The sequence below is a fragment of the Dendrobates tinctorius genome, unplaced genomic scaffold, assembly GCF_039654945.1.
Source record: "Dendrobates tinctorius isolate UK_male_01 unplaced genomic scaffold, ASM3965494v1 ptg000154l, whole genome shotgun sequence".
In the NCBI taxonomy this organism is placed as follows: domain Eukaryota; kingdom Metazoa; phylum Chordata; class Amphibia; order Anura; family Dendrobatidae; genus Dendrobates; species Dendrobates tinctorius.
In genome coordinates this window covers 4,058,331-4,082,570 of record NW_027361821.1, presented here as the reverse complement: position 1 = coordinate 4,082,570, position 24,240 = coordinate 4,058,331, and the positions used below count along the sequence as shown (strand labels likewise).

Below are 24,240 nucleotides of genomic sequence, written 5' to 3'. Positions count from 1 at the left end.
ACATTCAAGATGCCTATCTGCATGTCCCCATCTTTTACGGGCATCAGATATTTCTGCGTTTTGCGATTCATCAAGACCACTACCAGTTTGTCGCCCTGCCGTTCGGTCGTGCCACCGCTCCGAGTGTTTACAAAGATCATGGCGTTGGTGGCCCTGTTGAGGATCAGAGGTATCGTACTCTTCCCGTACCTCGACGCCATTCTAATCAAAGCTCCGTCTTTTCACCATACTCTCCAAAGCCTTACCATCGTTCTCGACACCCTGTCCAGTTTTGGGTGGCTCGTAAACAAGAGAAAGTCCTGCCTCGTTCCGACTCAACGTCTTGTGTTTCTAGGCTTATTGTTCGACACCCGTCGATCGAGGGTCTTTCTCCCGGAAGAGAAGTTGATCTCTGCGGCGAGATGTTCGATCGCTACAGGCCTAAAGCTTCCATCTTTCTGGTCAGCCATGAAAGTCTTGGGAAAGATGGTGGCGACGACGGAAGCGATCCCCTTTGCTCAATTTCACACGAGACCGCTTCAACAGGCCATTCTGTCTCGGTGGAACAGGTCCGTTCTCTCCCTGGATCGTCCAATTCGCCTCTCGTTCTGGGTCAAACAGTCCCTCAATTGGTGGCTGACGTCACCCCTCATTTCCCTGGGCCGGTCATTCCTTCTGATTTACTGGCAGATTGTGACAACGGACGCCAGCTTTCTCGGCTGGGGAGCTGTGTTTCGCAATCAGATGGTTCAGGGTCGGTGGTCGACCCAAGAGACAACTCTGCCGATCAACGTCCTCGAGATACGGGCGATTTATCATTCACTGGGAAAGGCTTCTCAGGGGTCTGCCGGTCCGGATTCAGACAGACAATGCCACAGCGGTGGCATATGTCAACCACCAAGGGGGGGACACGGAGCTCCTCGGCTCTAGCGGCAGTGACCAGGATTCTCCACTGGGCAGAGGTATTGGTCCCAGCGATATCCGCAGTGCACATTCCCAGCGTGGACAACTGGGCCGCCGATTTTCTCAGCCGCGAGGGTCTCAAGGCGGGAGAGTGGTCCTTACATCCGGACGTCTTTCATCAGCTTTGCCGTCGTTGGGGGACTCCGGACGTGGACCTGCTGGCGTCTCGCCTGAACAGGAAGGTCCCACAGTTCGTATCCAGGGCCCTAGATCCTCTCGCAGTGGGCGCCGATGCTCTGACCATTCCCTGGTCGCAGTTCAAGCTCCCTTATCTGTTCCCTCCCCTTCTTCCCAAGCTGTTGAAGAAAATCAAGGCGGAGGGGTACCAGTCATCCTCATCGCTCCGGATTGGCCCAGAAGGGCTTGGTTCGCGGACATCGTCAATCTTCTCGCGGACGCCCCCTGGAAGCTTCCAGACAGAGCGGATCTGCTGTCTCAAGGTCCAATCTGCCATCCCAATTCTCTGCCACTTAATTTAACGGCGTGGCTGTTGAAACCGCGGTTCGGAAGCGGTCAGGTTTTTCAGATCGGGTTATTCACATCATGATCCGGGCTAGAAAACCATCGTCTTCGAGAATTTATTATCGTACATGGAAGGCCTATTTCACTTGGTGCAAGGCCAATGACGTTCCGCCCATGTCCTTTTCTCTCCCTTCTATCCTGGCGTTCCTCCAAGCAGGCCTAGATGCGGGCCTTGCCCTCAGTTCTTTGAAGGGTCAGGTTTCAGCGCTCTCCATTCTTTTTCAGAAGATGTTGGCCTCCCGACCGCAGGTCAAAACCTTTCTTCAGGAAGTGGCTCATCCGGCACCTGCGTACCGCGCTCCCGTGGATCCATAGGATCTCAATCTGGTTCTGGAGACTCTTCAACGGTCTCCCTTTGAACCTCAGGGAAGTCTCCCTGTCCCTTCTCTCCTGGAAAGTGGACTTTCTGGTGGCCATCACCTTCATCCGGCGCGTGTCGGAAATGGTGGCCCTTTCTTGGTGCTGCATCAGGACAAGGTGGTCCTGCGGCCCCCGCCTTCCTTCCTAAGGTGGTGTCCACTTTTCACCTAAATGAGGACATTGTTCTCCCGTCCTTTTGTCCGGGTCCAATCCACCCTCTGGAACGCTCCTTGAACAAGCTAGACCTGGTCGGGGCCATGAAGGTCTACCTGGCTAGGACGTCTCCCTTGCGGAAGACAGACTCTCTTTTCATCATTCCAGATGGTGCGCGGAAAGGTCAGCCGGCCTCCAAGGCTACCATTGCTCGCTGCATCAGATCGGCAATTTTGGAGGCCTACCGGGTCAAGCATCGAGTGCCCCCTCCGGGAATTAGAGCTCACTCTACCCGGGCAGTGGGTGCCTCCTGGGCGGTGCACCACAGAGCTTCTGCGCAGCAGCTCTGCAAAGCGCCAACCTGGTCTTCGATCCACACGTTTGCCAAATTTTACAAGGTCCACACCTATGCTTCGGCGAATGCCAGCCTAGGCAGAAGGATCTTGCAGGCGGCGGTGGTGAGTCCGCTGACCTGATGGAAGTTTGTTTCCCACCCCAGGAACTGCTTTGGGACGTCCCATGGTTTCTGTGTCCCCCAATGAAGTGATGGAGAAAACAGGATTTTTGGTTGCTTACTGTAAAATCTGTTTCTCGGAGCCTTCATTGGGGGACACAGCACCCTCCCATATTCTGCAACTCCTGTTCTTAGGTTGTTTGTTGATTACAGTTGAGTTGTCTGTTCTGTTTTCATTCTGTTTTGTTACTTCTCCTACTGCTTTCTCACTAACTGAGGAAATTAGTGCCGGTTGGTGGGGTGTATACTGCGGAGGAGGAGCTAACCTTTTTCTGTGCATAGTGTCAGCCTCCTAGTGGCAGCAGCATACACCCATGGTTTCTGTGTCCCCCAATGAAGGCTCCGAGAAACAGATTTTACGGTAAGCAACCAAAAATCCTGTTTTTTTAATTGTACCGCTGTACGTTATAAACTTCTGTGAAGCCCTTATGGGTTCAAAATTCTCACCACATATCTAGATAAGTTCCTTGGGGGGGTTTAGTTTCCAAAATGGGGTCACTTGTGGGGGGTTTCCGCTGTTTAGGTACATCAGGGGCTCTCCAAATGCGACATGGCGTCCGATCTGAATTCCAGCCAATTTTGCATTGAAAAAGTCAAATGGCGCTCCTTCCATTCTGAGCTCTGCCATGCACCGAAACAGTGGTTTCCCCCCCCCCCACATATCAGGTATCAGCGTACTCAGGACAAATTGCACAATAACTTTTGCAGTCCAATTTCTCCTGTTACCCTTGTTTAACCTGAAGTATTTTTTTTTGGTGAAAAAAAGTTAAATGTTCATTTTTTTTTAAATATTCAAAAAATTCCTGTGACGCACCTAAAGGGTTAATAAACTTCTTGAATGTGGTTTTGAGAAGCTTAAGGGGTGCAGTTTTTAGAATGGTGTCACTTTTGGGTATTTTCTTTCATATAGACCCCTCAAAGTGGCTTCAAATGTGATGTGGTCCGTAAAAATAAAATGGTTTTGCAAAAATGAGATCGCTGGTCAATTTTTAACCCTTATAACTTCCTAACAAAAAAAAATTTTGGTTCCAAAATTGTGCTGATGTAAAGTAAACATGTGGCAAATGTTACTTATCAAGTTTTTTGTGTGCCGTATCTCTGTGATTTAAGGGCATAAAAATTAAAATTTGGAAAATTACGAAATTTTCACCAAATCTCCATTTTTTCACAAACGCAAGTTATATGAATGAAATTTTACCACTAACATGAAGTACAATATGTCACGAGAAAACAATGTCAGAATCACCGGGATCCATGGAAGCGTTCCAGAGTTATTACCTCATAAAGGGACAGTGGTCAGAATTATAAAAATTGGCCCGGTCATGAACGTGCAAACCACCCTTGGGGCTTAAGGGGTTAAAGCGCCGCTCCAGCATTTTTTAATTTCACCACCAGAGTGGTGCTGAAAATCTAAGTCCCCTGTCTGATACTCTCCTTCCAGCGTTTTTGTCTGTTTTGGCCACCGCTGCGGTCCATCTTCTTTTTGTGACTTGCTGCCCGCTACAGTTTCACGGAACGGTGTGGAGGTCACTTTTCAATATAAGTCTCATTCTGGCTCCCACAGACTTGCATTGAGAGCTTGTGACGTAGCATCTGACTACCGACCAGTCAGAAGTTCACAAGAAGGTCTGCGCGACCGGAGCGGCTCCAAAAAAACAGTGAAAATGCCGGAGGGTGAGTATATGACCGAGGGCAGTGTGCTTACACACACCACTACAGCAGTGAAAAAAAATGCTGGAGTGGTGCTTTAATAACTTTTTTTTTCTCCTTTGAATCAACCTATTCCACCACCCATGGAGACAGTAATGGACCAAGGTGAAAAGACAGATGGAGTTTATCACTAACTGCATCTGGCTTCATGGTTTCAGGTTACTTGGCGCACAATGAGTTCCAAGTAGTGAATAGAAGCATTGGCAAATTAGAAGTAATCACATATTTCCAGGTGTATATCCAGCATAGTAGAGATGCCGAGCCCTTGTGGATCTAGAACAGCTCTGCCATTGACTTGGGACACAATGGGGGGGATGTATGTCTGGTACCTGGGCTCCAATGGATGCCTCATTTACAGTGATAACTTTTTTTTTTTTTTAAACTGCTCAGTTTATGTCCCCACCCAAGTTTTTCTTTTTTTAACTATTAAATATTTGTAAATCTAGAAAAAAAACCAGTGTGCCTACATGGCATAGAGCACACGTTACTTATTCACATGTCTATAAGAAGAGTTTAAAAAAAAACTTTTTTCCCCCCACATTTTCAGCAGCAAAAAGCCTATAAATGATGTAGTAATTTATATGAACCCCTAAAAAAGACCTGAAAGTCAAGACAATTTCATCTGCATTATATACAAAGCGTCATAAAGCCTTAACTCCTTACACAACCCCAGATCCCTCTGTCACCTTATGATCTCTCCGCAAAAGTTGGAATGAAAAGTGATCAAAAATCATATATTCCCCAAAATGATGATAAAATCCATAAGTGCTACGCCTCTTAAAATACTGAGACGCACAAACAATTTTTTGAAGGTGTAATTATTGTGTTTTAAATATATAAATTTGCTATTGTCATAATTAAATTGAATCCGCATTATAAGGCTATGAATTATTTATGCTGTATGGGGTTGGGAAATGTTTTTATTTTAAAACTCCTTCCATAAATGTAGTAAAGTGTAATACACAAGTTGTATTTATCCCAAAATGATTACCAATGGAAGTACGACTTTTCTGCCCTCTTATTGGTGCATTGACAACTGGATAAAAATGGGGATGTCACCTCAGACATAAAAAAAATAATAAAAAAAGAGAGAAAATTGCTGTGTCCTTTAAATGGTTAAATTGGGATTGGCGTCCTGGATGTGTCTGAATCATAATGTTTTTCAGGGTGTAGTCTGGAATAGGCGATGGTCCGGTCTGATTGGGAACATGCAAGCTTAACCCTTTCTTGGTCCGTATTGTTTGTGTAGTTTGTGTCATAGACAACAGTAATTAATGTTGCAATCCTAAAAGTCGACAACTATTGCTATATTGATAAGTGTCCCAGCAATGTATTCATAAAGGTGTGGCACTTTCCACTTTTTTTTTTAGTTTTTACAGATTAAACATCGCAGATGAAAAGTTATTCTGTTATTTCACAAGAAAATACATGTTTAAAGTTGCATAGCATAGAAATAATATTTAAAGGGCAAATCTGTCCTCAGCTTGTTGCATCTCCCTTGTGAAAAACATTGGTGGATAAAGGGCAAATTGTCTTTTCTGTGGGCTGCAAAGAAGGGTGGTAGATCATGGGGGTCTGAACTTATGGGGCTGCAGAAATGTCTCAGGGCCACTATTTGTATGACCCGATAGATATTGTTTAGCTTTTTTTTTCTTTTTCTAGATCCTTTCATCCTTCCACATCAGCAAGTTGATAAAGGAGCAATAAAATTTGTCCTGAGTGGAGCCAATATCATGTGCCCTGGTTTAACGTCACCTGGAGCGAAGCTTTACCCGGCAGCCTCGGACAAGGTGGTTGTATCCTTTATCTAGAGGAAGACATAGGCAGCACATTTGCTCATCACTATTCGTCACAAATTGGACTAGCTGTGATGTCACGCTCCCGTCACACCCCTGCTCCGCTCATTTCGGCAGAGCTGGGAGAAACTGGCGTGAAAATGCCAAAAGATGCTAAATTTTTGCACAATTCCAAAATTGTTCAGCTTAACGAAAGCTTTTATGCTGCTATTTTGGCAGAAGTTCTGAAAAATTAGGGCTGCAGTTTTTTTTTTTTTTCTAGAATTTCCCTCTCCTGACTAGCCCCACCCTGATCAAACAGATCAAAGTACAAAATTCCCCTTTTTCCTTCTGTGCAAAAATAACACATTAGAAAAAGGGGAACCAAAGGAGCGTTTAAAAAGGTAATTACAAAAAATCTTTATTGAAACACATAAACAATGTAAAAAAGACATACACGTGTTTATAGTACAATTAAGGACACCAGTGATTGGCACTCAGCAATAAATCCATTGCATTTCCTTAAAGAATCAAAGCTGGAAAAAATGCCCTTAACATTCCAGAGACCATTCACTCAACTCCCCATCTTTATGCAAACAAAGAAGAAAATCTTAATATAAAATATGTCCTTTGACAATATCAATGATTTATCGTATTAAGTAAAAATAGCATTGTCAGCAAGGGGAAAATATATGAAAGGCTCCAAAATGGATCAATTGGACAACCATCATATAAATACTAGTAGGTAAAAATGAGGGCATCTTACCAAATGCTGAGGTGCACCCCAATAATTAACACACAACCCCGACGCACGTTTTGCCGTTGTTACGCCATGCTTTCTCAAATGGAGGTTGATTATAACCCATGATTGTATATCTAAGAAGCCAAACTAATGATGGCCTTAGATAGACATCATGTACAGGTTTAAGTAGTACTCTATATTTTGGCACATATGCTGCCACAAGTGCCCCATGGGCAATCCAGGACACATTGATTAGCCCTTGGTTTCTTTGAAGTACTGCCTCTTTTCTCTGCTCTTCAGTGATGGTTGATCCATCTAGGACACTACACTAGTCGCTTCGACATTTGGGAATGGCTTACTGCACAAGTAGGCGGGCACATAAGCATGTGGAAATGACCATTGGGCACTTGTGGTAGCACAATTTCTGAATTAATCACTTTCCCTGTCATTCTTCTACTATAGCCCTACGCAGAGGAGTGTTTAGACACCTTTCTGGGTCTCCTATCTAACACATTTAGCCGTTTTGCAGGATAACAATGGCTGACAAGAACTCATTAACCACTGACGGCCGCCATGTGACTGTGTGCCACCACTATATGGAGATGGCTCATAAGATGACCTGGCATAGCCTGCACCCGAGAATAACTGATGCAATTGAAGAGTAGCTCCAATCAGATGAACCTCTAAAATACCTATAGTAAGTGCGATGGCTGCATTTACCAAGAATCCAAGATAGTTGCTGTCAGTTCAGAGTCGATGCGATCGGTGAGTGATGATGGGTGGTCATTTGCATTTGGGGGCCACATGAAGTCGTCTGTCTGCCTTGACACCATTCCTGTGAAGGCCAGCATATGGCAGGGCTTCATAGGAGACTGGTAATTTTAGAGCACACAATGTTACAGTATTGCAGTGTATCGTATAGGCAAAGAAGACAACTCTGCCTATATTATGTGTAACTGCAGACTGCCGATTTGTGACTTTGGGCAATGTGTGCACTGTCATGATTGCCCTGTGCAAGTGGACAGTCAATTGACTACATAATTTTTTCTATATGGCTTTCTACGGACAGGTGCCTGAACATTCGGGTCTGGGTCCTGCTCTGCCCCCGTCAATTTTTACGTCTGCTTGCAAATAGTGAGATGAACTACAAGAGTTTGTATGTAATTGTAAAAGGATCATGTGTGGTGTTTGACAAAGGGCTTGTTCAGAGGGCCGCTCTTCGTTTCACCAGGTATTTTGTTCAGAATTTCATCTAAGTTCAGATGAGAAAATACTTTTCTTTACCTTCGTCTCACTAGCAGTCCATGATAAATAGATTGCACTTGGAAGTTTTTCAGTGCTGTCTGATTTTTTTCTTTTCATTGCTGATTGTGATACGACACTCGGATCAATATCAGACATGTCTCTTGACTGTTCACACGTGGAAGAATCCTATTGTTGCCACTCGTTCCCTATAAAGTTAACATGGCTTTACATGAGGTAGGCAGTGAATGAGCTGCAACCAATGTTATGTTTATATACCGTTTTAAGATGTATTTGAATATCAAAGACTGTCCGTCACTTCCAAACAGAAAACTGGTGTAAACCGGTGCATACAAAGAGCAGCCACCTCCATACAGAACTAACAAAGTTGCACTCTGTAACAATGTAGCATGAGAACATTCATATGTTTAATGTTTGCATGCTGCAGCATTGGAGTGCAACTTTGTTAGTTAAGATGTGTCTGAGCCTGAACATGGCTGCACTCATCCAGAGAACGTATTGACTGAACCTTCACAAACTTTTGTTTTGGATTCCTTAACCTTTTCCAATAGGCAATAATGGCAGAGGGAAAACAGCACGCCCTGTGTGTAGGGGTCATGAAGATGTCTGCGGATGATATGTAAGTTTTGCTGAGAACTCGGTACTATTTTGTGAAGTCCACATTTTTGAGGAGTAGCTAACACTTATTTTCTACTGAGAAAACATTATTCAAAAATCATTGATGCCAATATTACCACTGTACCAGGCTGAAATAATACCGCCACACCATGCCCACTGCATAGCGAATAAATAACATTTCAACATTGCAAAACACACTGGAGAAAGACACGTTACTGAAAATATTAAACACATCTATTTTCAATCTTTAGTAACTGAATTGCACAATCAAACTATTAATACATTTATATAAATACTGTAAAAAAAGGCCAATATAACCGGCCATATATCTCTATATATAAAACTGAATGTGTGTGTGTATCACCAACCAATCACGAAGCATCTTTCATTTCACCAGAGCTGTTAGAAAAAAAAAAGCTGAACTGTGATTGGTTGCTATGAGCAACAGCATGTGTGTGTCAGCCAAGCTCACTCCACATAGCACCAACCAATAACTAAGCATCTGTCATTTCACCACAGCTGTTTAAAAGAAGCTGAGCTGTGATTGGTTGCTATGAGCAACAGTTTTCCCACTCCAGAAAACACCTCAGCAGACACTGACATGGTGAGAGAAATCTAGCATCCCTGGGAACATAAGCTCCCTGGTCTGGCCCCCAGAAAGGAGCAGAGAGCACCACAGAAATGAGTCTCTTACCCCCCCCCTCCCGTGCCCATATACACATCCTCCATCCAATAGGCACATCTTCCCTCTTAAAGGGATAATTGGTATGGAAGTTAGGGCAAATCCATCCAGCGCTTTGGTACTGACCCAAGGCCTCTCTTAAAGGGATCTCCGATATGGAAGTTAGGGCAATTCCACTCAGCATTCTGGTTCTGACACCAGGCTCTCTTAAAGGGATCCCCGGTATGGAAGTCAGGGCAATTGCCTTCAAAGCTCTGGTACTGACCCCAGGCTCTCTTAAAGGGATCTCCTGTATGGATGTTAGGGCAAATCCCTCAGCGCTCTGAATCTGACCCCAGGATTCTATTAAAAGGATCATTGGCATGGAAGTCAGGGCAAATCCACTTAGCGCTCTGGTTCTGATCCCAGGCTCTCTTAAAGGGATCCCTGGTATGGAAGTGAGGGCAAATCCACTCTGCGCTCTGATTCTGACCCTAGGCCCCTCTTAAAGGGATCCCTGGTACGGAAGTGAGGGCAAATCCACTCTGCGCTTTGGTACAGACCCCAGGCCTCTTAAAGGGATCTCCGGTATGGAAGTTAGGGTAAATCCTTCAGCGCTCTGATTCTCACCCCAGGCTTCTATTAAAGGGATCCCTGGTATAGAAGTTAGGGCTATTCCACTCAGCGCTCTGGTTCTGACCCCAGGCTGATGGGATGATGTGTGATATTAGGGGGAGTAGTCCGGTGGCTTTGACTGGATGATGTGGGATATTGGTAGTCCGGTGGCTCTGGCTGACGGGACGATGTGGGATATTAGGGGTAGTAGTCCGGTGGCTCTGGCTGACGGGATGATGTGGGATATTAGACGTAGTAGTCCGGCAGCTGTGACGGGATGATGTGGGATATTATGGGTAGTTATCCGGTGGCTCTGGCTGACGGGATGATGTGGGATATCAGTAGTCCGGTGGCTCTGGCTGACGGGACGATGTGGGATATTAGGGGTAGTAGTCCGGTGGCTCTGGCTGACGGTATGATGTGGGATATTAGGGGTAGTAGTCCGGTAACTCTGGCTGACAGAATGATGTGGGATATTATAGTGAACGTGGCTATGCGGCGTGGGCGGGGCTATGCACTCAGATATATATATAATAATGTGTGTGTGTATATATATATATATGTGTGTGTATATATATATATATATATATTATAATATATATGTGTGTGTATGTATATGTATATATGTATGTATGTATAATGTTCAATCATAATTTGTTATAACAAACCGTAGTTAGTTACTATACCCGGGCAGCGCCGGGCTCTTCAGCTAGTTAATTATATAATGGTGAGTACCAGTTCTGCTGCTGTGTAAGTAATTACAGAACACATATATGGTGACTGACAAGTGACGTTCATTCTGATTGGAGTCACACACTTTCCTGTTTTTTTTTCCCGCATGGCCCATACTGACATGACTGATTTTAGACCACTTTTCTCTGCAGTGTTTGTAACACAGACACAATATACTCCTCACATTTCAAGCATCAGCTCCACCTGTTCCCAACCTACGTAAACTCCTCAGCCTGTGTCTACCCTCAGTTCTGTAGCTCTGGCATTAATGTTTTGTGACCCCTCCTGAAATAATGCTCCATTAGACCCCCCTTTAAAGAATAATAATCATCACAGCCCCTCCAGAAATAATGCCCTATTAGTGCCCCCTCCAGAAATAGTTCCTCTTCAGAGTCCACTCCAGTTTTAAAACTCCCGTTAGTGCCCCGTTAGTGCGCCCTCCGCTGATAGTGCCCCGTTAGTGCGCCCTCCGCTGATAGTGCGCCCTCCGCTGATAGTGCGCCCTCCGCTGATAGTGCGCCCTCCGCTGATAGTGCGCCCTCCGCTGATAGTGCCCCGTTAGTGCGCCCTTCGCTGATAGTGCCCCGTTAGTGCGTCCTCCACAAATTATACCTTCAAAGTTCAGCAGTCACTGCAAAAAAGTAAAGCTCACCTTCACCTAATCTAATTCCCCAATGTTCACAGCCACTGAATCCTATTCTTACAAGAGCAGATTGGTGCAATGCAGTGGTGTCATTTTGCCGCTAATGCCTTGTAGGCTGCAGACGTAGTAGGGAGCCAATGGCTGGCTCCCGACTTTAGCACAGGATTGAACAGTATTGGTGTCATTGTCATGCTTGCTCCAAAACAGTTCAAAGTGGCATTCACTGCAGATCTGGGGCACACTCCCAGAAGATTTGGGCTGGTGCCTTGGATTTTTAGCAATAGCGATGGCCCCTGGATCTGGTAGTTATATACTTTGGATAATGCCTTTATTTTTATTTTTTAGAGACCAAAAAAATTTTATTTGGGTGTCACACAAAATTATCTTTAATAAAAAATAAAATTGGTTAAACAACCTCATTGCTTGTTGCTAGGTTGCAAGTGGCAGTTGGTTGCCAGGTAGTGAGTGGCGGTTGGTTGCCAGATGGTAAGTCGAACTTGGTTGCCAGATGGTGAGTGGCAGTTGGTTGCCAGATGGTGAGTGGCAGTTGGTTGCCAGATGGTGAGTGGCAGTTGGTTGCCAGATGGTGAGTGGCAGTTGGTTGCCATCAGATGGTGAGGGGCAGTTGGTTGCCATCAGATGGTGAGGGGCAGTTGGTTGCCATCAGATGGTGAGGGGCAGTTGGTTGCCATCAGATGGTGAGCGGCGGTTGGTTGCCATCAGATGGTGAGCGGCGGTTGGTTGCCATCAGATGGTGAGCGGCGGTTGGTTGCCATCAGATGGTGAGCGGCGGTTGGTTGCCATCAGATGGTGAGCGGCGGTTGGTTGCCATCAGATGGTGAGTGGCGGTTGGTTGCCATCAGATGGTGAGTGGCGGTTGGTTGCCATCAGATGGTGAGTGGCGGTTGGTTGCCATCAGATGGTGAGTGGCGGTTGGTTGCCATCAGATGGTGAGTGGCGGTTGGTTGTTAGGTGGTGAGTGGCGGATGGTTGCCTGATGGTGAGTGGCGGTTGGTGGCGGTTGTTTTCCAGATGGTAAGTGGAAGTTGGTTTATAGATGGTGTCGGTTGATTTCTGGGTTGTAAGTGTTGATTTGTTGCCAGGTGGTAAGTGGCTTTTTCCTCTCCATCTCTTTGGACCTATAAGTTATTATGTTCATTCTTTTTCATCATTCCTTTTCTTCATTCTTTTTAGTCCATCCTGTACAGTTCTGCTTAGGTTCCAACATGTTTTAGATCCTGAAGTTACAGAAACGGGAAATGAAGGACTGAAGCCTGCTCTTGATAGTGGTGTTGTTTGCTTTGTTTTCTATGGTCTCTTCCAAAATTTCCTCTATTGAGTCCAATTCTGTCTTCTTCTCTTCTAGTGTGTTTTCAAACGATTATTTGATTTCCTTCATTTTTACTATCCAATTCTTTGTGAATTCTGTATGCTTCCCAGACTCTGTTATCTTAGTGGTGTTCTTATCGGTGGCTCGACTCAAGCTGATCCATCTGAACCATCTCTTTCTTTTTATTTTTTTTAGGTTCAGTCACTTTTAGGTTTTCAAGGTCGATTGTCCTCTCCTCAATTTTCGTTTGCAGGAAGTTTATGTACTTCTCCAAAGTTGTGATTTCTTCAATAATTTTTAAAATTCTGAATTAGAAATCCAGTGTTCATCCTGTGATTAACATGTGCAGATGGGATGTTACTGTCTGCAGGATGACAGGATGAATTTTTCTCAGATTTTTGCTCTTCATTGTTCAAATATAAATACACACAAAATCTCTCAGCTCCTACTATAACCCTCAAAGGAGTTCCGGGCGAGCGGCTGCTTCTATATCCTTCATGATGTCATAAGAGGTGACATTCCGCTGATCCTGTGATGTAACAGCATTCTAGAATGAGCCTTGTAAGACGGGGTCCTCCCTGGACTGCCGGGCCGCCTTTTCCTTCAGCATTACGCAATGTCAGTCAGAGTCCAAGTTCAACCTTAAGGCCGGGGTCACTGGCGAGGAATACGGCCGAGTGAGAGGCACTAAAAGCACGCATTACACACGGACCAATGATTCTCTATGGGGTCCCTCGCACCAGCCGTATATTTCTCATCCGTATTCTACGCTCCGTGCCAATCGCAGCATGCTGCGATTGTCAGCGTACTACCAGGGCTGTGGAGTCGGTAAGCCAAACCTGCGACTCCGACTCCCCAATTTCCCTTACTCCGACTCCAACTCCGACTCCACGACTCCGACTCCCACACATATTGCTTATATTTAAGTGAAAAATTTATTGTAGTACAATGTGAACCTCAGACATTTAATCATTTTTATGATCCAATAATCAAGATATTTAGATAGTACCCGGTTTTCATTCTTTTTGGTACAGATACGATATGGATAGACAGAGATGGATAAATGGATAGATAGAGCAGATTTCTAATCTGCTTTTGCTATTGAAAACATTATCTATGAGCTCAAAAACCTTTCAGGTGATGCAGTTTTTTAAAAAGATGATCAGCTTTTGCAGCTGAAAAACGTATCCTCAAAAAACACAGGAAAAACGCTGTGTGTGAATGTAGCCTTAGATCAGGAATATAACAGCCATTTATAGGACATTTCATAACTTTCCCAAACTCCTATGAAAAAATATTCAGCACATCCTGCATTGAATTACTGTACCCAATTTATTATATATTTTAGGAGTCTGAGTCGGTCCATTTTATACCGACTCCAACTCCGACTCCACCAAAATGAGCTCCGACTCCGACTCCACAGCCCTGCGTACTACGCCCATAGTACGCCAATGCAAGTCTATGGGTGCGCAAAAAATACGGATTACACACGGACCACACATGTGACTTGCGAGAAATACACAACCGGTGTCTTTTAGAAAAGCCGGCAATTCAGTGCGCTATACAGTAACAGGTTTAATAAAGAAAAGAAAGAATAGATATATACACATAGAAAATATATATATATATATATATATATTCTATGTGTCTATATCTATTCTTTGGTTTCTTTTAGAAACCCTGTCATAGGGCTCCATTATATGTCCATTTTGCAAGCCTGCGAGAAAATCTCGCCATACAGATGCCATACGGATTACATACGGATGCTTACATGCGCAAAATACGCGACCACACCTTGATTACGGATGACATACGGAGCACTGTTTAGCGGCCATTCATCCGTATTATGCATGTAAAATACTGACCGAATTTTGCGTCGGTTAGTGTGACCCCGGCCTAACACAACAAGTTTACTCAGCTTGTCCAGTTTAGTCACAGAAACAACACAAGGTTCTTCACAAAACATCACCATTTGGTTCCCTTTACTGTCCATCACTTCTCCAGTAATATCGCAGGGTCATAACATCGCCTTCGGTACCATAGCTTCTTGACTGGTCTGCCCAACTCTCTTCAGGAGTTTAGGGTTGTTCCCACGAAGTTTGCCGCTACCATATTGATGCTGCCCTGTTTTCCTCCACTACTGTGAGATTATCAGCCCATAGACCCTGGACGGCTGGGCTCCCAGCTTTAACGTTACGGGACACAACTGTCCCGTCCTGGCTCCCAGCCCCTTCTTGGATAATTCCTTTTTATTAGGATCGCTGATTACAGGGTTCCTGCTAGGACCATTCGCAATCATCTGGAAGCTATGAAAGAGCCCTGTTCTCATTCTCCATGCAGTGCGACCTCAGTTAGAAATGTGGTATTACAGTTTTCAGTGACAGTAGTGAGCAGTCACTTCAGGGTGTGGATGTGTCATGTCTTCCAGACTGAGACACACTTCGTAGCTGCTGGCTTAGAGATGAGGACATGAGTGGGGACCATCCTCGATTAACTTTACATTTCTCTGTGTGCCTATGAGGCTGCTGAATTCAGATCTGGAGACTTGCAGGAGGTCCGTCCTCAGACTGTGAATGTTAGCCGTGTGACCCTGGCCCAAGTCTTATGCAACAATACATTTCACAGCCGTGAATACTTTATTGGAATAGGTCACCCCTTCACTGTGTAATGGGTGTGTGTGTCTTACGCACCGAGCAACTGGATTTTCTGCATGACGTTTTTCTTTCCAGGAACAGGAGTAATGCGCATGATGCTAAGTAAATATCCCTTTTGTTCTTGCAGCGAGAAAGTCAATAAAGGAATTGGCATAGAGAATATTCACTATTTGAACGATGGATTGTGGCACATGAAGACTTACAAGTGAAGCACTGTATTGCTACTGATGAGCACTCAGATGTAACCTGGACTTGAAAGTAACTTTTTATTTGTGTGGTGAATGTGATATTTGCAGTCTGTGCTGCTTAATAAAGAACATTACTACTTCTGTTTGTTTTTTTCTTTCCGCATTGTTAGTTTGGTAATATTCCTAATTGCTGGTGACAGTAAAAATGGTGTCCCTGGTCTAATGCTGTATTCATGAACCATTGGCTCATGTGCTACATCCGAGTATTTCACATTAGAGTCGCTGGGCCTGCTATATAGCCATAGGGTCCTCCACAGATGATGTCGGGGAGAGAAGGATCGGGGATTTGGAACCATCATAGCTGTCTGCTGACGGCTTTCCTACCTTTCCCCATTCAAAACACAGCCGAACTGAGCGTGCATGTAAAACGTGAAGTCAGGAATGATGGCAGCCAGTCGAATGTTTGGTCATCCATCAGCTATTTGATGCGTCTGAGTATTATCACTAGATTATAAATATTACTGGTATTATTACTGGATACAGTAATCTAGTAATGCTACTCCGAGAAACCCATCCTTTTTGATAAATGGTGTAATTAAGTGCTGTTAAAGATCTCGTGTTTTAAAGAGTGGCGTTGGCAAGGAATCTTGAAGGATATATAAACAAGGGTTGGCAGACAAAGTCTTGAATTCATAAAGCAGGTCTGTATATCGCTAGTAGAAATTAAAAACCCGAATCAGTAGAGGACATTTCTTCTTAAATTCCTGCCACTAACTAATCTTCTCTTTTACAACAGCCCCCCTGCAGCTGGTTAACAGTCTTCATCTATATATGCTTCTCAAGGTTCAGATCACAAGCCGCGCTTGGTACACGTCGCACGGATCTGCTGTAAAGTCGCTTCCTAAGAGTCAGTGGTTTTCTGCTGTATCAGAAATAATTTGCAAATGGTAAGATCGTTGTTGAAGGATTTTGCTTCAGCAGCTCCACTACCTCCTGGGTTTCTGCCAGCTGAGTGGCGGTGCACTACTTCTACATGACAGTTCAGACCAGTGGCATTCCTGAGCCATTCACCTAAACTTTGCACATGTTCATGCACAGGGCGCTTTACCTCTGCCGCATCATAGAGACTCTAAAGCTGGCCGCATCCAGCAATCTAGGCAGTTTCAGAACAACGCTTTCAGGTTGTATATTGAAAAGCGAAAAAGCGTACTTTCCTTGCTTAGGAAATTGCTGCCTCTGATAAATACTATTGATAGCAGTTAATCAGGTCGGCATAAGGAGACTTATTGGCCATGCAATGATTCTCTGGGAATATAAATATGCAAATGGCCCCTTTTGAGAAGAACATGACTTTAAGGAATGCTACCCCCAAATAAGTGGCATTATAGTTAGTCAGTATTGATCCTTTTACTAGCCTTGCCACATGACTTAGGATAGGAAGCCATCCTGGAAACTCCATTTGCACACACATGTTTCGGGCTGTTTTGGTCTTCATCAGCAAAGCAGGAGGTCTGATTTTGCTGGGTGAGAGACCTTTGATGGGTGGTTTAAGGGGGTAAGGTTTCTCCTTTGTGGAGAGCATCAAGTTGGTGTAAGGAGACTTATTGGCCTTGCAGTGCTCCTGAGGGCATTTAAATATGCAAATGGAATCTTCAGCCAGGAGGACGATGGGAACTCTAGTGCCGCCTATCCTAAAAATCAGTATTGACCCTCTAACCAGCCTTGCCACATGACTCTAAAAAGATGGACACTGCCACAGAAAATGATGTGCAAATCCTTTTTAGGGGTTCAGATGATGACCCCGAATAGAAGCTGGCCTTAGTGTGTACCTAGCCTCGCTGCCACTGTTTAGTCATTCACCACCTTTATAATGGGAGTATAGATAAAAACAGGCACAGTGGAAAAGTAGAGCAGTTGGCATGGCAACCAAAATTGTTAGAGCTCCAATTTTTCTAAGGCACATTGAGAAGTGACCTGGTTGCTCTGTGTATTTGTTCCAGTTTTCCTTCGCTTTTTTTTCTTTTGTTTCCGGTTCTTCAGGTTTTCTCTTCTTCCAGAACCACAGCAGTAGGCTGTGAAATCACTGAGAGACTGTCAATCCTAAAACAACCTGCATTGTGCAAATGCTCATTTTAGACCCTATCCTTAAAGAGGAACTACTCCTTTTTTTTTTTTTTTTTTTTTTAATTATTGAACAGGCTTTGTAAAGTTACTAATCTTTGTAATATACTATGTTATCTTATTGTGCTTCTTTCTGCATTTCTTACTGGTCTGAGAGTGCCACCTTATTTGCCTGGTTCATGCTTTCTTAGTAGCTGAGTTGACCTGCAGATGTAGTAAAGATCCATTCTGTGCCAGCATCTGTGAATTCCCCCCAATCTCAGACACTATTTAATCGCTCTCTCCCTGTCTGTGCATTGGGTACGGATCAAAGATGTTAACCATTTATTTGCCACTGACTGTGTTGTTTGAAATGGTGCAGTTCCTGGTGCGCACCAATGGTTTTACGTGGTAATCAGGGGCTTGCTGAAGTCTCCCATCTATACTATCTTGCCACTTCTGCAAAGCTCTGCCACTGGCTTAGTGTCATAGGATGCCATAATATTCATTGTATATTGCAATACTGTGATATTTATAATTTCCCCCCTTAAAAAAAAAAAATAATATAACACACATTTGGTTTCACCACGTTTGGACTGTCAAAACATAACATTAGTTAACATGTAAGTTATTGTTCCTGGAAGGAGGAGAGGAAAAAAATGAAAGCACAACAAACTATTTGTCCATGGTCAACTTATGAGACTCACGGCCCCCTTATGCGCTCTATCCAACTGTGCTCGCCGTGCTCTTTGGTTAAAAAACTGGGCAGGAGATCTGCAATCAAAAAATAAATTATGCAGTACAACATATCAAGGAGAATTTCTTTTTGAGGCGGTCCTAGATGAGATACTGGAGAAGGCGGCAGATGCCAAGAAAGGGTTTCCCACTAATTCTTTTCAGAGGAGGTCCTGTTCTCCCTCAGGAAAAAGACCATCTTAATCCACAAGAACAAGGGATCCACAGTGGAATGGCTAGAGGACAGGGAAAGGATTTAACCAACACTCCTTTCCTGCCGATCCCCGAAGAGACCAGCAAGACTGACCTCAGGTAGGTGGCAGGCTAAAAATGTTTCTTCCTGCCTGGGTAGAGATTTTAAAAAGCAGATGGATCTTAAATACCATAGGTCAGGGACTAGAGTCCAGTTACCGGCCACCAGGGAAATTACAGGTTGCAAAAATCCAGTCCTCGGTAGCAAAACAGGCCTTGGAGACTTAAGTCCTGTGGTTACTACAGAAGAGGGTTCTTATTCAGGTTCAAGAGTCAAAAAAGTGAGAGGATTCTACAGTCCTCTCTTTTTATGAGAAAAGCCAGATCACTCTTTAAGAACCATAATTAACCTGAAGGATTTAAATCTGTGTTTAAAAATCAGACTGTTCAAAATGGAAACAGTAGAATGTTTCATGGAAATATTAGATCTCCAGGATGCGTATTACCATGTACCTATTTTTCAGAAACATCAAAAATTCCTAAGAGTGGCTGCAAATATCTAGGGTAGTTGGCAGCATTTTCAGCTTCAAGCCCTTCTCTTCGGGTTGTTCAAGGCCCCAAGGGTTTTCACAAAAATAATAGCGGAGATATGGGCCCAAATCAGAGAAAAATGCTTGTTGTTCATCCCATATTTAGACTACTTCCTAACAATGGGGAAATTACGATCAGACTGCAATCTGGCAGTAGACCATGTGACCAACATTCTAACTCTTAAAATGGCTCATAAGTGCAGAGAAGTAAAGTATGATTCCGGAGCAGAGACAAGTTTTTCTGGGGATTCTGCTAGATTCATGCAAACAAAGGTCTTTTCTCCCAGAGTTAAAAATAGTCAAAATAATGAGGATGTTTTCCAGTCTGATCAACAACCTAATAGGATTACTGAGGATGGCCATCCCTATTGTCGTGCTTTCTGGCAGTTGCATTGGCAGGAACACATTTCAGAATGCTCCTGTGAGAGGTTCTGGAAACCAAAAAAAATACATGAGACACCTAGACAGGAGAGCACACCTGTCAAAAACAACTCTGGAGTCCCTTGTTTGGTGGCTCAGTCGGGAGAATCTGTTACAGGGCATTCCCTCGAAATACTGCTGGAGAGATCAGCGCAAAATAGCATTTTATCTGGTGCAGATAGAATTAATATAGTCAGATTCTACTCACCAGATGGAGCAATAGATAACGTGTGTAAAAATATCCGCTGCAAGAGATCCACGGGTCAGCAAGTGACCGTACTCTAGGTAGATGAAAGGGATAATGTGGGTAAGGTCCGCGCTGTCGAATAATTAAAGGTCCAAAGTGTTTCATATAAAGAATGATGGTTTATTCAATGCGTTTCAAAGTCAGAACGACTTCATCAGGAAATACCACATTAATACCAGGTATTAGAATATTAATAGTATTGATGTGGTATTTCTTAAAGAAGTCATTCAGACTTTGAAAATGTGTTGAATTCTTTATGTGAAACACATTGGACCTTCAATTATTCAGCAGCGCAGACCTTATCCACATTATCCCTTTCATCTATATACAAGGAGTTCCTGGGAGATTCTAAATACATTGGTTATCACCACGGATGCATGTCCCTTCGTTTGGGGGCACATGAGGAAAACGGAGCACTCCAGGGGCAGTGGTCATCGGCTCTGAGACATGCTTCCTCAAATCTAAAGGAACTGACAGCAGTCAGGTAGGCTATAGTAGAGATATTACCTGGTCTAAAAAAATAAAATGTAAAATACTTTCAGACAACAGGATGGCAGTATTTTACAGAAACGGGCACAAGATCGTGGTTGCTGATGGCCAAAAGAGGGAGACTCATGACAGTGGCAGAAGAGACTCTCCTGTCTCTTTCAACTGATAGTCTGCCTTGATGATGTCTTTGTCTGAAAGCGAATCTAGCCATGTCTGGACGGATGGTCTCTAAACCAGTCTACATTTCAAAAGATATTAGTACTATGGGGCCAGCCCCAGATAGATCTTTTTACATCCAAAATCAACAGGAAGATGTCCATTTCCCCCCCCCAGATCGAGGGAATTCGCCTATGGGGTGAATGCGTTGCTCCAGAAATGGACTCAGGAGCTAGAGTATGCCTTTCCGCCAATCTCCCTGATCCCACTAGTTTTAAGGACGATTCAGTCAGACCAGGCCAAAGTGATCCTGATTGCACCCTTTTGGCCCAAAAGTACATAGTTTACCTGGTTTAGATTATAGGTGGTGGGGGATCCATGGGTTCTCCTGGAAATTGCACACCTACTGTCCCAGGATCCAGTGGTTTGCCCGGGGTTGAGAATTTCCATTTGATGACATAGTGTTTGAGAGGCAGCTCTTGGAGTCAAGGGGGGGAGGGGGTTCCAAAAATCTAGGGTCTATCCTTATGAGGTGTAGGAAGAAAGTAACAACTAAGATTTATGCAAGGGTTTGTGTCACAATCCATTGTTGGATTCATGGCAGCTCTGGTTCCACTATAAATTAAATGTAGCTTTTTTTTTTTTCCTTCTGGCCAGCAAGGGTTTATGTCAGTTTTCCTTGCTGGCAGGTTGCTGCTGCTAGGTCAGATGATGTGGGTGGTGACCACTCACACCATCCTTTAAATAGTCACCTAATGCATCAGCTGATTGTTGGTGATAGGGCTCATGCACACATTCAGTATTTGGTGAGTTTTTTACCCCAGTATTTGGAAGCCAAAACCAGGAGTGGGTGATAAATGCACAAGGGGTGCAAATGTTTCTATTATGCTTTTCCTCTGACTGTTCCACTCCTGGTTTTGGCTTACAAATACTCAATGTGTGCATGAGCCCATAGAGTTATTGTATGGAGACCAGCCTTATAGTTGCAGCTCTCTGGTGTCAGCACTGTATCAGCTGCTTCTGGAGTTCGGGGTCCTGTTTCCGTGTCCTCTACGGTGTGGAGCTTGTCAGCGGTGTCAACTGAAGTGTCATCTAAAGCTAAGTTGTGTTTTTACCTCGTCTGTCTCGTAATTGTCACTACCCCAGGTTTGTACAATCTGCAGTGGTGATGCTAGCGCCCTTGCCGGCCAGTGCACTAGCCAGGGCAGTGTTGGGTGACAGTGAGGGACGAGGTTTGTGGGGGGGGACCTGCTTAGGGCATTAGGGGAGTGCAGGGAGTAGCTCAGGTTGAAGCTCAAAGTACCCCATGCCCTATTGTGAGGGCCTTCATCTCCCCTTTACCATCCCATTGAGTGTATGTGGTGCCATCCTCTGACCGACCCCCAGATCAGGTTGGAAGTTTTTTTTTTTTTTTAATTCTCTGAGATAAATCGCTTTGTAGGTATATCTGTACCATGGGAGAAGATTCTTACAGAAAAGACTGGAATTGGATCTGACTGTTAAAACTCAAAGTACAGATATCAGACTTTGGCGTCCCGTTTCCCAAAAGATTGGGCAGGTCTAGACCGCTGTCTCGGTGTCAGGTTCCACCATGGGATCTTAATCTAGTCTTAGAAGCCCTAACTAGATACCCAGTTGAGCCTTTAGCAGATATACAACCTAAAATTCTGACCTACAAACCTAATCTGCTCTTATATTCTTTCTGATAGAGTGGTCATTAGACTAGAACAGGCTTTTTCCCTAAGGTGTCTTAAGCATTTTATAGGTCTCAATAGATATTTCTACCTTCTTTTTGTGATAACCCAAAAGTGAGTGGCTAGATTCCATTCCCTAGATGCCAGAAGGTGTCTAACACAATACTTAAAAAACACATCTGAGTGGCAAAAAACTACTTCTCTCTTTGTAATTTTTCAGGGTTCAAACACAGGCCAGGCAGCACCTATAGGGTCCCTTGCTAGATGAGTTAGAACAGCAATTTCTCTAGCCTATTCTTAAGGCGGACACCCCGCTCCTGAAAATTTGAAAACCCACTCCAGTACAGCGGTATCTATGTCATGGGCAGAAAAGGCCATGTTGAACAAATTTGCAAAGCCACAACTTGGTCTCCACCGTCCACTTTTTTCAAGCACTACTGGTTGAATTTAGATGCTTCTGATCTTTCCTTTGCGAGAAAGGTTTTTCAAGCGGTGGTCCCTCTCTAAGGATTCATTTGTCATGTCTCATATGGTGCCGTCATAGGGATGGGAAAAAATGATACTTACCAGTAATTTGATTTTCCAGAACCCTTAACAGTATCCTTCTTTATTCCCTCCTTTTTTATGTGGTTTGTGTCCTATTCCTACCTTTAGCAATTGCACACTGGCTAAGGCAAAAAAAAAAATTATATATTATAGTAGGTGGTAGGGAAATAGAAGAAAGGAGGTTTTCCCTATATAATATATAGGGAAATCACACACACACACACACGTGTCCAGCCTCACTCTGTATGTTTAGTCATAACATGACCACATATATGCAAATCACATACTTGCTGTCACATGACCAACCAGTCATGCTGGCAACACTGGAGAATCCTAATAACGTGTGACGCACACACAGAGTGACTGCAGAATTTTAGTAGAAGCCTGGACAAACCCTTAAAAAAAAAAAACCTTAAAAAGTGGAGCAAAATATATAGAAAATAAGGTGCAAATGCTGAAGCCATTAAACAGAGCAAAGTACTTCAGAAAAATGGAGAAATAGCAATGAGTCCCAGTGTTTACCAAACTCCAGTCCTCACAGACCCCATCGGATCAGGATTTCCTTAGTATGGCAGAGGTGGGGGAATTATCATCAAGGGATCAGAAACTGGCACAGGTTCTCTCACCTGTGCAATGCTAAGGAAATTCTGATAAGATGATGTGTTTGGGGGCCGTGAGGATGGAGTTTGGGAACCACTGGGCTAGATGAAGGTGCCACAGTGGATGCCTAGAATTACCCTCATTGCTCAGCCATTAAGGTTAGGGATCTTATGTTCCCTTCCTAATCTATCCAGTATTTTCATGTGCCCTGCTGCACCCATTACACCTTTACAGCGACGGTTTTTCTAGAACACGCCGACCAGTTCAGTCAGACGCTTGTGACATGAAAAGACTATCTCCTAGTCAGTGGACAGAGCCAGCTGCCCAACACATCCAATAAAGTGTGCACAAGGTTCTTCCACAAATACACATTTACTCTTTTACGTAGATCAAGTAAAACAAAAGTCTGTCATTAGAATCTTTAAAAAGGATGTCCAAAAGTACAATTTTTTTTTTTTTTTAAGATATGAATTGTTTGAAAATAACAAATGAAGGCATACTGCTCTTTCAGGGCCTCTGTAGATGTAGCACAGGGTGCGGTGGAGCACTGGAAGCAGTGTCTGCTCCTTACGGAAATCCCAGCACAGGCTGCAGCAGTCAGGTGAAAGATGCGTCTTCTGCAAATATCCAGTGACGCAACCTGCTAGTCATCTGACCGCTGCAGCCAATCACAGATTTTAGTGGTGCTGTAACTTCCGAATGGAGCAGACACCAACTATGGAGCAGATGCAGTCTTCCAGAGTGGCCTGTACTGGATCTGCGGTGACCCTAGAAGGGGGAGTATGCCTCCATTTATTATTTTTAAACAATCTATGCATAAAAAATGCAGAGTTTATAAAGCCCTTTATAAATATTTCTGTAACCCCTAACAACTTTTGTAATTTTCTTAATTACAAGATTCCCGATCCTACTTTACCCTATATGTTTTTTTTACTTGCTTGCTGTGTCATTTTGTTTGAGGGGAGTTTCACAGGAGGATGGTCCTGTATGTAGTCTCGGCAGCCACCAAAGATGCGTGTAGCTTCGGCACTTCTCTATCACCACCCCTT

General features: G+C 43.9%; 1 protein-coding gene across 1 annotated transcript in view; it reads left to right on the top strand.

Moving 5' to 3' along the window:
- Positions 1 to 15,563, top strand: part of MCTS1 (MCTS1 re-initiation and release factor) — a 40,989-nt gene extending 25,426 nt beyond the window's left edge. The window contains exons 4-6 of the mRNA XM_073547582.1: positions 5,864 to 5,997; positions 8,533 to 8,600; positions 15,362 to 15,563. Coding sequence (XP_073403683.1) covers positions 5,864 to 5,997; positions 8,533 to 8,600; positions 15,362 to 15,443 — 284 coding nt within the window. The 3' untranslated portion in view covers positions 15,444 to 15,563. The remainder of the gene's footprint in view (positions 1 to 5,863; positions 5,998 to 8,532; positions 8,601 to 15,361) is intronic.
- Positions 15,564 to 24,240: the final 8,677 nt, after the last annotated feature.